This window comes from Delphinus delphis, chromosome 7, assembly GCF_949987515.2.
Source record: "Delphinus delphis chromosome 7, mDelDel1.2, whole genome shotgun sequence".
NCBI classification, from domain to species: domain Eukaryota; kingdom Metazoa; phylum Chordata; class Mammalia; order Artiodactyla; family Delphinidae; genus Delphinus; species Delphinus delphis.
This window is the reverse complement of record NC_082689.1, coordinates 54,767,044-54,785,183: the sequence shown is the minus strand read 5'-3', so window position 1 is coordinate 54,785,183 and position 18,140 is coordinate 54,767,044. Positions and strand designations below refer to the sequence as shown.

Sequence of the window (18,140 nt, the reverse complement as noted above, 5' to 3'; positions counted from 1 at the left end):
GAGGGCAGTATTTAAAAGCTTGGAGTCCAGAGGAGAATCTTGATTTCCATTCCAACTCCAATACTTATTGACTCTGTGTCATTAACCTTACTGTGCCTCTCTCTGTTCAGTCAGCCATAAAATAAATTTAATAGTAATTAGTTAAAGGCTTTTTATGAAGACAGAATGAAATAATCCATGGAAAGCATAGAGACAGGGATATAGGAAGCACTAAATATTAACTCTCACCACTGTCATCATCATCAACACTATAAAGGTTACTAGTATCACTGAAATAGTGTTGCTATGTCAGAATTAGGTAGAACTAGAAGAGAGACAAGCCTAACAGCCAGAAGCTTGAATAAGAAAATACTTTAGAAGTTTATAAATCATTTTGGATATTTTTCTTTGAAAACATTTTATGTAATTCATGAATAGAAAAATAGCTTAGATAAAATAATGAGACGAACAATTTCAATGGAGTTAACATTCAGAGAGTAATGGTCCAGTTCTCCTTATTACGTCTTAAATTTGTACGAAAAGTGAGACTGTACAGAGGTTGGTAGCCACAACCTAAAATATTTCCAGCAGTTCTCTTACATCTTTAAAATGAAATTAAAGTAAACGACAGGCTGGACAAACCAAGAGACTCATTCAGCAGTTCTGTGGACTTTCATTTTGAGAGTCACGTTTCTCTCTGCGGGAGTCGCAACTAAACCGTTCAGCTATTGTTAAATGCCTCATTGTCTGTTTACCCACATCTTTGACACCAGGTAAACCAGACTTTAGTCATGTTGGCAGATTTCTGCTTGCTGCCGAAGAGGTATTGAGATCAGTGGATGCTACCTGGGGAACAAACTTTTACCAAATTAAAGAGCTGCAGTGAAGTATGTGTGCTAGACTCCTGGTTTTAAGCTAAGTGTGCATCAGTTCTCTCTGAGCAGGGGGAACAAAGGATGGGTGAGTACTTCCACCTTCTCTGTGTGTTCTTAGGTCCTTAAAAAACTGATCTGGAATGAACCTAAGTTCATCAGTTGTCACAAATGGTACCACTCTGGTCGGAGGTGTTGATAATGGCGGAGAGCTATGCATGCGTGGGGGCAAAGGGTATATGGAACATCTCTGTACCTTCTCTTAGTTTTGTTGTGGAGTTAAAACTGCTCAAGGGAAAAAAAAAAGTCTTAAAGAAAAAACACTGACCTGGAAATTAAGTTGTAACTTTAGTATTTGAAAGAAAACTTGATTTTAAAAGAATAATTAACAGGTTTATGTAACCCTTTAGTTAACCTGCTTATATAATATGTATAACACCTTGAAGGTACGTGGCATGTGTTTCCAAGTCACCATGAAAGAATATGAAAATAGCCAGCTTGTGAACAAAAGTCCAAAGAAGTACAGCACAAATTTTGATATTAAAGGAAACGTTATGAAGATTTAATTTGTAACTGAAGATGTTGCCACATTATATTTTTTTGTGTTCTCCATTGACCAGTCACAGCTTCAAATCTAATAAACAAGAGCTCTGTGATTAATTCACCAGATGTTCCTATTTTAAAAGTCCTTATTTTAAAATGTTTTCAAAAGTTCTATTCTATTGGAGCTGTGATTTTGATATTTCCAAGATGAAGCTAGAAGGCAGTTTTATACCTGATCTTGTGTTAATGATTGCTGAGGGACTGTTCTCTACAAATTAATCAGAGAGCACTGAAAAATTCTAGAAATTGACTGGCTATGGTATGCAGGGCCTTGTGCTAGGGGTAAAGGGAGTGGGATACCAAGGTGAAGATGGGCTGGTTCTTACTTTCATGGAGCATCCAGTTGAACTAGAATCCAAGACTGAGTATGACAGATTTGGAAGCTGTCTTCTTCATATCTGCAATTTTAAAAAGTAGCATTCAAGTACTTGTATATTTCATTAAAAATAATGAGTGGTTGTGTATGTAATTACAAAACTTCAGGGATATACTTTTGGCTCTTATTTAAAAACCATGAGTTTGAAGCCAATTCTTAAGGTAGTGGATTAATTTTTTATTATTGGATAGATGATACGTTCGAATAATATACAAATATACAATATACTGCACAAGTTTGTGTAAGAGCTTTTGGCTTCTTATTATGAAAATTAAATGAAAAAGCTTATTTTTTGAAGCTAGTTACATTTATAATAATAGGTATCAGCTGGTAGTTTTATAAATCATGCTTTACTTTTTCAGTTATATATATATATATATATTTGTGGTAATAAAAATATTCATGTACTTACTGTATCTTAGGAAACATTTTTATAATTCTCTGTTCCTTGGAAAATCAACAAAATTTGGGGTTTGGATTGTTCATTCAGTTTACGTGTGTACTATATTATAAATGTTTGAAATGAATGAACCTCTTACTTTTCTTCCCTAATATGAACTTTTGTAAAATCAGGTGGAGAAAAGACTAATGTTGTGTTTCTTGTGACAGGTACTGCAGTAGGTATTTTACAGATGCTGTCCTGGTTTGTTTGGTCACTAACCCTTCTGACCCACAAAATCCCAGCAACATTTTAAGTATCCCCAGGTCTCTATATAGAGACAAAACTCATTTTTTATCACACTTTAAATACCCTAAATTGATTTCTGTTTCTGTGGCTTGATTTGTAAATTAGGCGATTTACTTTCTTTCACCTGGCTAAGTTCCTGAGTTAATCCTTTATTTCTTGCCTGCATAGTTGCTAAGGTCAAGTTTCTTTCCAAGTTTTGCATTTCTTACCATGTTTATTTGTTGGGGGGAGGGGGAAGCCGGAGGCAATGTTATGTGTATTTTATTGCCTAGCCATCTGCAAGTGTGAAGATAGAGAAGGATCCTTATGTTATGTACCCTCTGAAAAACTCCACTATACGTTAGTGAGAGAATGAGAGTAAAAAAGGCAGATAACATCTTGGTATTGTTATAAAAACAATTTTCACCTTGCACATGCCCTGAAAGGGCCCTGGGGACCTCCAGGGTTCATGGACAACCTTTTGAGAAGCACTGCTGCAGAAGCTAGAGGGGTGGGGAGAGTAACAGTGGGGTGGGAACTTTGACTTCTTTTATATATTTCTATGCTGTACTTGAATTTTTTATAATGAGCATATATTACTTTTGTCATTTTTAAACACAAAAAAGAAAGTGAAGGGGTGTGAGGGGAGATGATTACATCCTAGAAAGTAATACAATTTTTGCTTCAACAACAATTCTCATTTTAGTTCCTAATTATATGATCTCAGAATAAATCTAAATTTCATATTCAGCTGCTATGTTTTAAATAGGATCCCATACAGAATATTAACATGAACAAGTAAATAATGCAAGTCCCAGGTCATTTGTTCCCATTGTCTTTTTTTTTTTTATTGGAGTATAATTGCTTTACAATGTTGTGTTAGGATAGGTTCTACTGTACAGCAAAGTGAATCAGCTATACGTATACATATATCCCGTCTTTTTTGGATTTCCTTCCCATTTAGGTCACCACAGAGCACTGAGTAGAGTTCCCTGTGCTATACAGTAGATTCTTATTAGTTATGTATTTTATACATAGTATCGATAGTGTATATATGTCAATCCCAATCTCCCAATTCATCCCACCCCCTCCTTTCCCCCTTGGTATCCATACGTTTGTTCTCTATGTCTGTGTCTCTGTTTCTGCTTTGTAAATAAGATCATCTATACCAATTTTTTTAGATTCCACATAGATGTGTTAATATATGATATTTGTTTTTCTCTTTCTGACTTACTTCACTCTGTATGACAGTCTCGAGGTCCATCCCCATTTCTACAAATGACCCAATTTTGTTCCTTTTTATGGCTGAGTAATATTCCATTGTATATATGTACCACATCATTCAGAGTAATAATAGTAAAGATGATCCAAAATCTCAGAATGGAGAAAATACAAGAAACATTTAACAAGAACCTAGAAGAACTAAAGAACAAACAGTGATGAACAACACAATAACTGAAATTAAAAATACACTAGAAGGAATCAGTAGCAGAATAACTGAGGCAGAAGAACGGATAAGTGAGCTGGAAGATAGAATGGTGGAAATAACTGCCGCAGAGCAGAATAAAGAAAACAGAATGAAAAGAGTTGAGGACAGGGGACTTCCCTGGTGGTCCAGTGGTTAAGAATCCACCTTCCAGTGCAGGGGACTAGGGTTCAGTCCCTGGTCAGGGAACTAAGATCCCACATGCCACGGGGCAGCTAAGCCTGTGCGCCACAACTGCTGAGCCCAGAGCCACAATGAAGGATCCCACATGCCGCAACAAAGTTCCCGTGTGCCTCAACTAGGACCCAACAGAGCTAAATAAATACATAAAATAAATATTTTTAAAAAGAAAAGAATTGAGGACAGTCTCAGAGACCTCTGAGACAACATTAAATGCACCAACATTCAAATGATAGGGGTCCCGTTGTCTGTTAAAGATCTGAACACACACTCCCTGTTTTTCTCTCTGTAGTATGCCTTTGCTTCTGACTCTCCCACAAAAGGCGCTGGCGCTGAGTATGTCGATGCTCAGTCCCTTGTATCATTTTTCCCTGTTAATTCAAGTGAACCTGGGAATGGAAAGAGCAGAGTCCCATTTAATGCTTAAATCGTCCTTGGACACTTCAGCTGTCAGATTAGGAATTCTCGCTTTCCCTGCCCAACTTTGTATTTGGCCCCAAAATATCTGTTCTTATTTCTTCTGCTTCCTCACAAGTTGGAGAAATAGGAGCAATTCCTAAATCTTTCACTTCAGTTATCCTCTTTCTAATAAATGACTTAAAAAAGCATTCAGGTAGGATTTTAAAAATTTATGATCAGACTTCTTGTTTTCAAGGTAACAGAAATAACCAAAAGCTTGAAAACCTAAAGAAATTAGAATAATTTGGCTCAGGTCAAAGTGTAATTTTCTTTATGAAAAAAGCAAACATTAATCTGATAGTTTTCCAGTGAGATACTAAAAAGAGACCTTAATAAGTAATAAAATCCAACTTTGTCTATTGAAACAATGAAATGTTATAACTAGAGGAAAAATGTTACATTTTCAGCCTATATCTAAATATTAACTCCATTGAATTATTCCTTTAACGTCTTTCAGATTTATCCCTTCATATAAAGTGCTTAATTTTTTCCAAATATAAAGTAATGTATATTTTTTGCACTAAAAAATTAGAAAAAAAATTAAGAAAAAATTAAAAATCATCTATAATCCCACCACCTCTATACAGCTACTGTTAACATTTTGAAATATATTTTGATTATATGTTTAACATCATCATATTCTACATACTCCTTATAGCCTGATTTTTTAGTTGACAGAACATCATGGCTATTTTTTCCATACCAATAAACAGAAATTCATGTTGTCACTTTGATTCACTGCATGTTATATCCTTATAAGTCTGTACTATTCTCATATGTATTAGATTTTTTTTAAATTTTTATTTATTTATTTTTGGCTGCGTTGGGTCTTCGTTGCTGCATGCGGGCTTTCTCTAGTTGCGGCGAGCGGGGGCTACTCTTCGTTGCGGTGCGTGGGCTTCTCACTGCGGTGACTTCTCTTGTTGCAGAGCATGGGCTCTAGGCGCACGGGCTTCAGTAGTTGTGGCACGCAGGCTCACTAGTTGTGGCTCACGGACTCTAGAGTGCAGGCTCAGTAGTTGTGGCGCACGGGCTTAGTTGCTCCGTGGCCTGTGGGATCTTCTGGACCAGGGCTGGAACCCTTGTCCCCTGCCTTGGCATGCAGATTCTTAACCACTGCGCCACCAGGGAAGCCCTAGATTTTTTTTTTACTATAATAAAATAATGCTTTAGTAAGCACGTCTGTTCCTATATCTTTCCATACCAGTCTGATCATTTCCTTAGGGTAAAGACTTAGCTGTGGGATTGCTGGGTCATTGCGGCAGGTACTTTTTTTCCCAAAGACTTTTTAATACAATTGCAAAATTCCTCTTTAGAAAGACTGTACCCAGTTTATAGTCCCTTTCCCCCAACGCTGATCTATTCTTGAATGTAATGGGTTTTTAAAAAATCATTATTATTTTGGTTTTCACTTCTTTGAAAATCTTTGTGGTTGAAGTTGAACATCTTTTCAAATGTTCTGCACAAGTTGCCTGTTCATGTGCTTTGCCTCTTTTCCTGTTGGAATGTCATCTCACTGATCTGTGAATGCTCTTTATAGTCTTTGAAAGACATCTACTGCTTATTATATGTGATGTATTGTTTTCTTCTCTGTGCATTTAAGAATTGTCATATAATTATAATAATTATAATATATAATTATCCTATAAGGATTATAAGAAACTCTAGAGACTGAATGGTATTAAGGCTCTGGGCTTTTTGATGTCGACCTTTCTCTTTGTCTCCTGCCATTGGAGAGATGAGCAAATATTTCTATGTAAGGCTAATTGTCGAAGTAGTAGGTGTGCCACCATTCTCTTAGTTATAAAAATGTTGAGACATAATCCATGTTGTTTTTTTTTTAATGTATGTGTTCTCTGACTCTTTCTCTAAGACTGAAACCAGCGTTGCAGCAGAAATTCACCAGCAAGTCCATAAGGGGAGAAAACAAAATCCTTATCCTCGCATTTTTCTTACAGTTGTTGCTACCTTTGGTCCCCTCAGGAACTTGCGGTTTTTAATATAGCTCACTGTTCTTACTGTGATCTGTGTGATCTCATCCCCATGTCCATCAACATGAGAAATGGGTCCTCTAACCCTAGGCTGTATTTCCATGTATTTTCAGAGTATCCACATACTGGAGAGGACTTCTTCCTCTAGCACTGAACCTTCTGTAAGTCGGCAACTGCTGGAACCGGTCCCCCTCTCCAAGGTCAGTGACAGAATGTGTTGCTTTCTCACATGGTAGGATGCCTGGCCTGTGGCCAGTTGAACAATACCTCTTACACCTGACTCCCCTAAGGTAGCTGTGACACCCATTGTAGAGCTGCTCTTTCACTTCTTTCCATCTCCAGTATGTAGGGTTTCTTTGCCCTGCGTAAGGAGGAAAGAGATGAAAGTGTATTTGCTGGGATGTGCAGGGTTACATAGAAACGTCCAGAATTCTCTTTATTTTAAGGGAAAAGGGCAAGAGAAACTCTTTGTCATTCCCTGTTGGTAAGATGAGCTAATATTTCTATATCGAGGTTATAGAAAAAAATCACTGGGTCCAGCAGTAACAACACAACAACAGGTACAATTGTTGCCCATGCACTGCACACCAGGTGCTATACTAAGTGCTTAGATACATGATCCCATTTACTATAATCCTTATGAGCAGTTCCATGCAGTGTAGGTTTTTATTACATTTTACAAGTATGGAAACCGAGAGTTAGTAACTTGCCCAAAGTCAAAAAAGCTGCTAAGTAGCAGAGCAGGAATTCAAACTCAGACTTGTTTAAGCTCTACCCCACCTGCAGAGTAAAACAGTCCCTAGCCAGAGGGGCTGTTGTACATTCAGAGTTCCAGTCCCCTTCTCACATCTGGCCTTCCTAGCAGTGAGCTCTGAGGAGAACCCTGCGGACTACTAATGAAGACCTTTTCTGTTTCATGGAAGCCAGTGTCCCCTCCCCTTCAACTTTCTCTTCCTCGGACTAGGAGAATATCTAAACTCATTTCTGTCTAAAATGCAAAAATCACAAAGAAAAGTCAAGAAGACACCATCCTACTCACCCCCACCCCTTGCTCGATTCCCTGAGATTTTCGGTGGGTTGGCTCTCCTACTGAGAAACTCAGAAAATAGAACGCATGGGGATTTTGAATCCAAATATAAAAACAGCACTTTAATCTCCCGGAAAGATTAACTTCTAAGTATGTATAAGTGATCCATCCACATTGCTTTTCCTATATTAAACAGAATCCTTTAGGAAAAGAACGCTCTACCACACTACTATATTGTAGAATACAGACATTTGTACCTCTTTACACTTTGAAGGCATTACAAACTATAAAGTTTATTCCATCAGACAGGAGTAGACTGCTAAACTAAAAAAGGGGGAGTTATTAAACTATTTTTAAAAAACTTAGAAATGAAAAATGATCTTATTTCTATTTGAATGGCAAACAGAGAATGTCTACTTGGTAAATGTGACGACTAATCTCTTTGAAACCTCAGTCCTCTCTTATACACAGCTAAAGGACAGAGAGAATAAATATTGATTTAGGGGTGATGGAGAAAGCAGCTAACATTGACTGAGCACCCACTTTGAGCCAGGCACTGGATTAGTACATACATCCTCTCAGTCAGTCCCCAACTCGATGAAGTGAGTACCGATACCATTCTCATTTTGTTGATAAGGAGACTGAGACCTGGGGTATGTATAAGTAAGTTGTCCAGAGCCAGATAGCTGTGAAGTATGTGACATTTAGAGCAGTGGAAACAGAGAAAGGAAGACTTGTAGAATGAGACACAGAAATGGAAAGGAGAGGTGCTGGTATTAAAACAACAAGTAGGGAGCGACACATACACATGACTTGCTCTGGCCACTCCTGGCCCACCAGCTACATCTCCAGCTTCTTGGGCATTTCACTTCATACTCCAGCTGCAGCCACCTGCATGCAGTTCCCTCCGGCCATGCCTCTCTCTCTTCCACTGTTGGGCATCTGTTTCTTCCACCAGGCCTGCAGGAATGCTGTCCTGCTCCCTTCCCCTTTCTTCACTGAAATAAACTCCAACTTCTTTTAAATTAGGCCCACAGAAACCCTTTCTCAAGTGCTGGTCATTGACTCCCTCAGCCCCAGGCTGTCTTATGTAGCCCGTCTCTGTACCTACCACACTCATTACTTTATTTCACATTCTTCCTTTATGTCAGATTCCCTAGGACAACCTGAGACTGAGCTTAAGGTGCCTGTGATTTATGGAGGAAGAACCCTTAGGAGGAAATGGGTGAGCGAAGAGGTTAGGACAGGTGTCGATGCTAAGCAATAGGGGGTTCCAGCTGGAGTCCACCCTCAGCCTGATCCCATGGTGAGCTCTGGAGCATAAGTTTACCTCACAGAGTTGGACTCACCCTGAGGCAAGAAGGACTTTTCATTCCCTCAGATGTTTGTACCCTTGTGTCCTTCAGTCCTTGAGAGCCGTGGGGGAGGGTCATGCTACAGCATAATTTCCCAGGTGAAGGCCCCAGCTTGGCCAAACAGCAATTCCTGGTAGAAGAAGGAAGCTGTTAGCCTTAGCAGTTCACAGTGCTCACAGCAGCTGGGACATGGGTCCACTGGCCTGATAACAGGGATCTGGGTAGGGCACCAACAGTATCCACTTCCCATTACTCCTCCGTGCAGCTGCCCGCTTGGACCTTGCTGTACAACTAATACTCTTGTGTTTTTCTGTTAATAGATAACACATCTCTTGGGACCTGATGAAATCAGAGAATCCCATCCAATCCAGACACCATAGCATCTCACCATCTCTCAGCCCCTTTGAGAGAAGATGGGCTTCCTGGGCACTGGTTGGTGGTGGAAGAACATTGTTTGAAGTACACATACTCCTGTCTCAGGATTTTTCCAGTTTCTTTGTTTGGTGCTTTCACCTCCTAAAGCATTCCATATATCCCCTGCCCACTCACACATGCACAGAGAATATACCCTTGAGAAAGGAAGTGTCTCTGGCTTTTTCAAATGAGCAGACTGGGGCTATAATTAGGTTACTTTCTGTTTTTAGGTATTGTTATTACATCAAAGGTCTTTTTAAAGCCTCTGTAAGAACAAAAATGTTTGTATAATCTGATTCAAGTACTGATGTGATCACATTAGGGCTTTTGACTCTGTTTCTAAGTAAACCTATGAAAGTTGGTGGCTTTTAAGCAGAAAATTAATATCAATTGAAATTATGAAAAAATTATTCAATATTCAGAAAGTAATTTTAGCTTTCTCAAGATAGACCTGGTCTACTAAGTATAGAGGTGGATTGTACTAAGTCCTGGGATGGGATATTTCATTTCTTACACACCTTATCTGTAACATTATCATCAGTATTTATTTATTTATTTATTATTTTTGGCTGCGTTGGGTCTTTGTTGCTGTGCGCGGGCTTCCTCTAGTTGCAGCGAGCAGGGGCTCCTCCTCATTGTGGTGCACAGGCTTATTGCAGTGGCTTCTATTGTTGCAGAGCACAGGCTCTAGGTGCGGGCTTCAGTAGTTGTGGCACGCGGGCTCAGTAGTTGTGGCGCATGGGCTTAGTTGCTCTGCAGCATGTGGGATCTTCCTGGACCAGGGCTCGAACCCATGTCTCCTGCATTGGGAGGTGGATTCTTAAGCATTGCGCCACCAGGGAAGTCCCCAGTATTTATAATTGAAGTAGAGAGAGTTGTTTGTTCTGGCTTTATCTTTTGCCTTTTTGTCTGTTTGACAGTTTGCTTAACTCTAAGAACTATGTTAGGATTCTTCCTAATTTCTTTTGCTGGGTTTAGTAATTCTGCATCAGAGCTGCTGCATTTATGTTTAAAAAATACATTTTAACTTCTTGCTTTTCCTATCTTACTTATCTATAACCCCCCCCCCATTTTTTTTCCCTCTGTGGTTAAATTCCCAAAGAAGAAAAAAACTGCTGTGATAGAGATCAGTAGTCATAGCTCCACAGGGACAAGCTACTACTACCTTCTGATTTTAATTAGAAAAAAATTCAAAAAGCATTTGTACTTATTATTAAATGTTTCCATTTTCATTAGTACACACACACAATAAATACACATACACACACACAATAAATCAAAGATGAACACTAGCCTTCAGATAAGATAAGATCTAGCCAAAAATAAAAATGCTATTCTTCTGGAGATGGTATCTATGGATGGGGCTACTAAAAATAGAAATATCATTAAATACAGCTGATATCTCTCTAAGAACAGAGAGAGCACTAATGAATATATGTACACATGTATAGAGAGTTATTCTTTTAATTTCTTGATTATACCAAGGCTTTCTAAAAGAAATCTATAGAAATCCATCACTTTTATGAATAAAAATCCATCATTTTTATCTACTTTGCTGATGAGAGTAGAAAGCCAAAGATACTGGACTTTTTATGAGAACCTACTATTTTCTTCTATTATTCTAACATTATTTATAAGCAATGCTCACCTGAATTCAATTGCAATTCATTATTAAAAACTGAAAATTCCAAAACGCTCTGCTTTGTACTCCTGATGATAATCCCTTTTATTGTCCAAAAAACATGGTTTAGAGCCTTAAACTGTCTCATCAGAAATATATATATATATTTTTTTTTTTTTTTAGGTAAGAAGTGGATTTATTTAGAGAGATACACATTCCATAGAGAAATGTACATTTTAAAATTACTGTATCTAATTAACAGTTCACACCAATCACAGTTTCTGACAGTATTCAAGTAGAAAATCAGTTTGGGGGTTGTTTTCTTATGTTAAGGGGAAATTTACAGCTCCTTCAAAGGGTTCTTAATGTTGCCAAATGAACACTGGTAGGTGCGTTTCTGTAAGGGCTGTAGTTCCTTCACTAGGCACCCCTCAGGGATGACCAAGCAGATGGAGAAATAGCACTGATCTCACATTAGTTCTCAGGGCAGTGGTGGTTGTAGGGTTGGGCTTAGATGGGGTAGAAGCACGACGCTGGCTTTAGAGGGCTCTTCAGAAGCCAGGAGTATCTCCTAGGCTTCATGATGTTTTGCATGAAGCAATGTTCAGCCACATCTCCTGGAAACAATTTTTGCTGAAAATCCCCCTCTATTTACACATATTTGGGCTTAGATTTGACTCGGCCATAGGGCAAGCAGCTTCTGAGATGAAAGGAGAAGACAGGGGAAAGAGGCGTGGATGGCAAATACACAGCCCTCTCCCCCCCTGCTCCTGTGGCCGACATCGGAAACCGATTACGGCCCCTTCGCCCCTGGGTCCTGTCAGAGCGTCACAGTCCTGCAGCAGGTTCTGGACAGCCACCACCCAGACATTGGGCCAGCAAGTCCAGCGGCCCTGAAATGGAACCCACTGCCATTCCCGTTGAAGTCTTTGTGCTGTGGTCTAAAGATGATTTCTGATAGAACATGTCAGAAGGCAGCTTCCTGAGTCAGTTTGGGTTGGGGCGTTCTGCAGAGGGGCCTGCCCTGATCCGTAGAGCTGCATCCGTCTTTCCAGAGCTGAGGCAGCCGAGCAGGTTATGCTGAGGGAGTTTGCTTCCTTGCACTGTGGGCAGGATTGCAGCGGTCGTGCATGGGATGTGACCTCGTTGTTTCTGCCTCTACTTTGCTGGATTGTGCCCCAAGCCTGAGATCTAGAATAGGAGTGTTTGCCAGATCAGCGGTTACGTTAGAGCTGCGTGAGCCCTTAGAAATCACCTGGTCCAGGGATTTTAAAACCCAGGATGTCGCTAAGGGGCTGGTATCTAACATGGAAGCAGACCCAAGGGGGACTGTGGTAAACTGAAGACGGGCAGCCGTCCTTCAGGGCAGGCCCAGCGTTGCCAGATCTTAGGCTTTCACAAAACACTAGAAATTTGGATTTTTAAAGCCTGCAATCCTCTGATGTTTAAAATGTTGACAATTCATTTTTAAAACTTTTTTTTAACACCATAGACGAACAAAACACGTCTCATGGAAGAGGAAACCATGATTTAGTCTGTTTTTAACAGAGGAGGGTGATATGGACTCTAGAATCCCAGATTTCTGGCTCTTTCATGGGCTCCTAAGGGTATGTGTATCTCACGATGTATGTCTTCCAAGCACGGACTTCTTGGTGGGTGTTTGGCAAGCGGGGCATTTTATGCTCACTCTGAAATGCACGCAGCCTCACTGAGAGGAAACAGATGCCCACAGCGCTGCTCTTCAGCATGAGAAGTCATGAGCCACTTAAGCTGCTGCAGCCTTTTCATTTCTACAGAAAACCAGGCCCACACACGCATTGAACATGTTTCACCAAAATGATCTTATTTTAAAACTTTAAAGTGCCTCTGTGCCCAGAGATGAACTGTCTGGAAAAATGCATTTTAAACCTTGTGAATGCAGGCAATCAAAAGTCCATTCTACCCCAGACTCCGCCTCCATCCAGCTCATCTCTGATGGACCCTCATACCTCCAGGGGTACCCGGAAACTCGTTCTCACTTCAATTATAAGTGCATAGCTGGGTCTGAGGCTAGAATTTGCTCCAGAATGTTGTTCAGACTTCTGGTGGGTTGAGTATCGCTTTAAAAGCAATTTCTACTTAAGAATCTGCTTTAAGTGTGTCATCAAACACTGAGAAACATGTGATTTGTTTTTCTTCTTTTCTCTCAGGAAGCTGACAGCTGGGAGATTATAGAAGGGCTGAAAATAGGCCAAACCAATGTCCAGAGACCAGACAAACATGAAGGCTTTATGCTAAAGAAGAGAAAATGGCCTTTAAAGGGCTGGCACAAGGTAACATTTTCATCATATTATCTTCAGATCATCTTCATAAATAGAGGCTCTTATTTGGTGTCATTAGGTGGGAAACCAAGAGTACAGTTGTATGTGTAAAGCTAGTCTTCAAGGCCTTGTTTTAACTGTACAGGCTGCAACCTATCATACCTATTTAAGTCTGAGATCTGTAATGTCTGTATGCAGGGAAAAAATATTTTACACGATATTTAAAATCCAGTTTGGACATATTTTTGTTTACTCTGCTTTTTTTTTAACTTAAATTAGTATAAATATGTTCTTATTAAATACTCTTCTAAATATGAGATTTTATAAAATGCAGGCATAGCTTCCATTGGATGGATTTATACTAATTCCATTATTGAACCAGTTCCCTATTGCTGAATATGTAGCATATGTCTAATTTTTTATTGTATGAAGTTGTGATGAACATTCTTATACATGAATTTCCATTTAAGTCCTCGGGGTAGATTCCTAGAATTATTGTTACCAGTGCAAACTAAAGATGGAATGTCACTGATCTTGGAAGTTTGTTTACTGCCCTTTAACGTATATGGTTTATTCCTCTCTACCCAACTCCACATTCTTTTTCCATCTTCCAGTTTTAATTATGGAGAAAATATTTTACACTGTATTGTTGCAGTTACGTGAGTAGCAGGAATTCTGGATGCTTAGGAGAAGAAAGTTGTCCTCTATTTTCAATATAAGCCTTTTGGTAGACCACCAGTATCTTGTCTGAAATCACTGAAAAAACAGGTTCATTACCTGCCACATCTGCTGATGGATTTCATCTCAAGGCAGATAGATTTGTGGGCACAAATGGCAGGCTGGTGGCTGCCCACTGACCCAAAAGGGGAAGTTATGGATTATAACATCCTTGAGGAAATATATTTTTTGCAATTTAAGAGAAGGATTTAAAAATTAACAGTTGGGAAATGTTGCCCCAATCCCCTATCTCTGAGGGTGGAATAAAAACCGGTCAAAGAGTCTTCTTCCCTCTCACTTGTCAGAAACCTTGGCAGTCGCCCCTGCACCCATAATGTTATACCAGTGCCAGGAATCTCTCCCCACCCTTGTTCTTTCTTGGATTTTGGCCAACTGGCCACACTCCTTCCTGGAATCACCTTTGCCTTTCATCCTGACCTTACCACTTTGCAATTCCTCAAATCAGTGGCCTTGCTAATCTCTTTCCCTGTGACCATCCTATAGGTTATCCCTGCTAGAATTCTTTGATAGATAGGAATGGACAAACAGAAGAAAGGGGTCAAAGAAACACATTTTATATAAATGGCTAACTTTAATTAAACACTCTCAGTCCATGTTTCAGCAAAACTGGCTGTGGTTCAACAGCAACTCTTTCTGGACCTTCCCTTAGACATTTTGCTACATAAGCAATAGGAGGTTCTCCCTTGCATTGCCTTTTCTCTTGGTCTCTAATACCATCAGATATTTATTCAAGCATCAGCCCATTTGATTGCCCAAGTCATAGGCAGTCAAGTGTTTTTCAGCTATAGAGATCCCTTCTTCCAGTGCTTACTTCTCCCCCCGCCCCCCGCAACCCCAGAACCTATAACAAAGGGGTTACAGTGACCTTCTGTGAGTTCTGTGTAGGGTGTCTCCAGGCCTGACTGCCTGTCACCTCAGCAGCTAAGAGTTCCTGAGTCACATAAAAACTTCCCGGCAGAGTAATTTACCAGCCACAGAAAGACTCCCTGCATCTGTAGAGACTAGAGGAGGACACTGGACCCATTGTTTGATTGGGTCCTTGAATGCTGTTTTTTCTCTAGTCAATTGTCCATGGAAAGGAAGTCAACAGCAGAGAGTTCCTGAGGTTTGTGGAGCAAAAATGGCTAGATTCATTTGGACTGGACCATGAGTGTCTTGAAAGAGACAAAAACTGCCCCAAATATATATATATTTCCCCTTAATATAGTTCAGAAATAATTTTTAATCTCTTTTACTAAGAGTGAACTGCAAGTATTTTGCTAAGTGGAGATGCAAGCATATTGATAAGGCTACTTTTTAAACTTTGCAGATAATTCATTATTCATAGCTCCAGTCCACTGGATTCCTCCCTTCCCCCCCAACCCCTGACACCCCCATTAAGAAAAACCGTGGTGATGGGGGAGTTCCCTGGTGGTCTAGTGGTTAGGATTCAGGGCTTTCACTGCCGTGGCCTGGGTTCAATCCCTGGTCAGGAAACAGATTCCACAAGCTGTGCGGTACAGCCAAGAAAGAAAAGAAAGAAAGAAAAACAGAAAAGAAAAGAAAAACTGTGGTGAGAGATTTCATCCCCATTGGATTATGTATAAAAGGACCCTACTAGGTAAATAGTATGGAACTCGAGCTAAGATTTCCTTACCATTTCATGTGACTGACCGTGGCCAGGTGCACTGAATTCAAATACATGAAAATGATCAAACATACTGATTACAAAATACCAAGCAATGTTAGACCCACACTTGTGAATGTTTTATATAATTCAAAATACTGACAATAACTGGGGATTGTTTGGTTCTTGCAGCGTTTTTTTGTCCTGGATAATGGAATGTTAAAGTATTCAAAGGCACCACTTGATGTAAGTAGACACAAAGATTGGTTTAGAATTCTGCTTGAAGTGAGTAACCACCACAGTGTACAAGTATTGTGCCATAGTTACCAGCTCTGTGCATTGCTGTGCCTGCAAGATTTAACAAATGTTGCGTGGAAGGTGTGTTTTACGCTTATGCTCAAGCTAGCATAAAATCTCAAACTGGTGCATGAAGATTTGACTTAACTATTGTGATGTGTGTTGTTAAAAACAGAAGCTTAAACCTAAAAGTCACCAACTAATAAAAATCACCCTTTCTGTCTTAGAGAGAAAACCCAAGTAGGCTTTTTTCCTGCATCTCTCAATAAACTATGCTATATGTGCTTTTTTTGAGGTTTAAAGCAACATTTGTTCTTACTGAAGTCTTTTTAAGACCTATCTTATGAACTTCATTTCTGTTTCATACATTCTTTTATCTTGGCCATCCCAACTCTAAAATTATTCGAAATTATTTTTCTTTAATATAAAAAGTCATTGTTTGCATGCAAAACTGGGAAATGCTCTCCTTCTTATCATTGTATATAGGGTAAGTAACAGAGGGCTCAGATTTCAGTTCTGTCCCCAGCTCCTTCATTGAATCAGCTGTGTGTCCTTGACCAGATGAGGGCAGCCAGAAGGAAGAGCTGGCTGCTCCGTGCACCCTGTACTAGCTGCCCAGTTTTGCCCCAGCAGCAGTCTTCTAGCTGATTACTTGGGGGTCTTCTGGGTTGTAGGTCAGAGATTGACCATAGTTATTTTAGGAACCAGTAAAGGTATCTTTTTTAGGATATAAACTGTGCAATCTAGAATTATGAAGTTATGCCAAAAACAGGAATGAGATGAATAGTCTTACTTATTGAAATTGGTATGAAGTCACTGCAACTTCAGCTGTCCTCAGATTCAGGACCTTAACTTCAGAACCTTAGCCATTTCCTCTTTGTAGAGGTGGTGTGATGTTCCATCTCCTATAGATAAGTTAAAGATTACATTAAGCTCACTTCCGTACAAAAGCATGTCAAATCACATGTCCTTCCAGCCTTTTTACCAGTCTTTTGATTTCAGATTCAAAAAGGGAAGGTCCACGGAAGCATCGATGTCGGACTCTCTGTCATGTCAATTAAAAAGAAAGCTCGGAGAATAGACCTTGACACAGAAGAACACATCTATCATTTGAAGGTAAAATTGCCTTTCAACAGTTTCTCTGCCAATATCTGGGGAAATCACTTGCCTATATCAGTGGTAAACAGGAGATTGGTTTCACCATTACCTACTCCTCTTGTTTATTGTTTTAGGTGAAATCCCAGGACTGGTTTGATGCATGGGTCTCCAAACTGCGCCATCATCGATTGTATCGGCAGAATGAAATAGTGAGATCACCACGAGATGCTAGTTTTCACATATTTCCTTCAACCTCCACAGCTGAATCCTCACCAGCTGCTAATGTTTCTGTTGGGGATGGAAAGGTATGACATTGTTATATGAAAGTCAGCCCAGAAATTGCTTGGAAAATTATGCAGACATGTTAACTGTGTCTCATTTTACAAACCAGAAAGAGAAGGTGTGCTTTGTAAACTAACCCTCAGAAGACAATAGTGATATTTACCATCAAAGTTAATTACAAGTATAGATTAGGTGGAAATGTGGACCAAGAGAATTAAGTTTTCCTTTCTATGAATGGAGTACATCTAAATTATATGTGGCTTTGTGGCAATATTAAGAAGTAGAGTGAACATTTGGTTAATCAGCACCTAGAAATTGATGCCTTCCTGGGTGGTAATAGGAAGACCACAAAGCTTTTAAAGTGAAGCTTGTTTTTTGGCCTTGAGCTGTAATATATACATGACCGTGAGAGAGACCAGTGAATTTCCCCATGAGGTTAATGCAAGTGGGCTAGAGATTGTGACAGTAATATAATATATTTGAATATAATATATTTGAATGACTAGGCACTGTGTTTAAGCATTGGACATTCATTCATCTCTAGTCTTAAATATACCCAAAGCTCAGAGACAGTAAAGAATTTTTCCAGAAGTTAAATAGACATTAAACAGCTAAGCCAAGGTCAGAATCTTCATCTTTGTTTCCAAAATCAGTGCCTTTTTCATTATACCAGGTACCAGATTAAGGGAGGCTGAAGCTATTCTTTCGGCCGTATTAAGAGTTCTTTTTCTGTGTTGCTGAAAAGCTAGAGGTGTTGCCTGTTAAAAACCAAGGTTAAGACAATAGACA

The 18,140-nt window shown here is 39.5% G+C and overlaps 1 protein-coding gene across 3 annotated transcripts in view; it reads left to right on the top strand.

Annotated features, from left to right (window-relative positions):
• Window positions 1-18,140, top strand: part of OSBPL6 (oxysterol binding protein like 6) — a 212,496-nt gene that overhangs the window by 137,779 nt on the left and 56,577 nt on the right. For all 3 annotated transcript variants that reach the window (XM_060016526.1, XM_060016524.1, XM_060016523.1), the window contains exons 3-7: window positions 6,727-6,813; window positions 13,220-13,342; window positions 15,867-15,920; window positions 16,974-17,087; window positions 17,204-17,374. In XM_060016526.1, coding sequence (XP_059872509.1) covers window positions 6,727-6,813; window positions 13,220-13,342; window positions 15,867-15,920; window positions 16,974-17,087; window positions 17,204-17,374 — 549 coding nt within the window. The remainder of the gene's footprint in view (window positions 1-6,726; window positions 6,814-13,219; window positions 13,343-15,866; window positions 15,921-16,973; window positions 17,088-17,203; window positions 17,375-18,140) is intronic.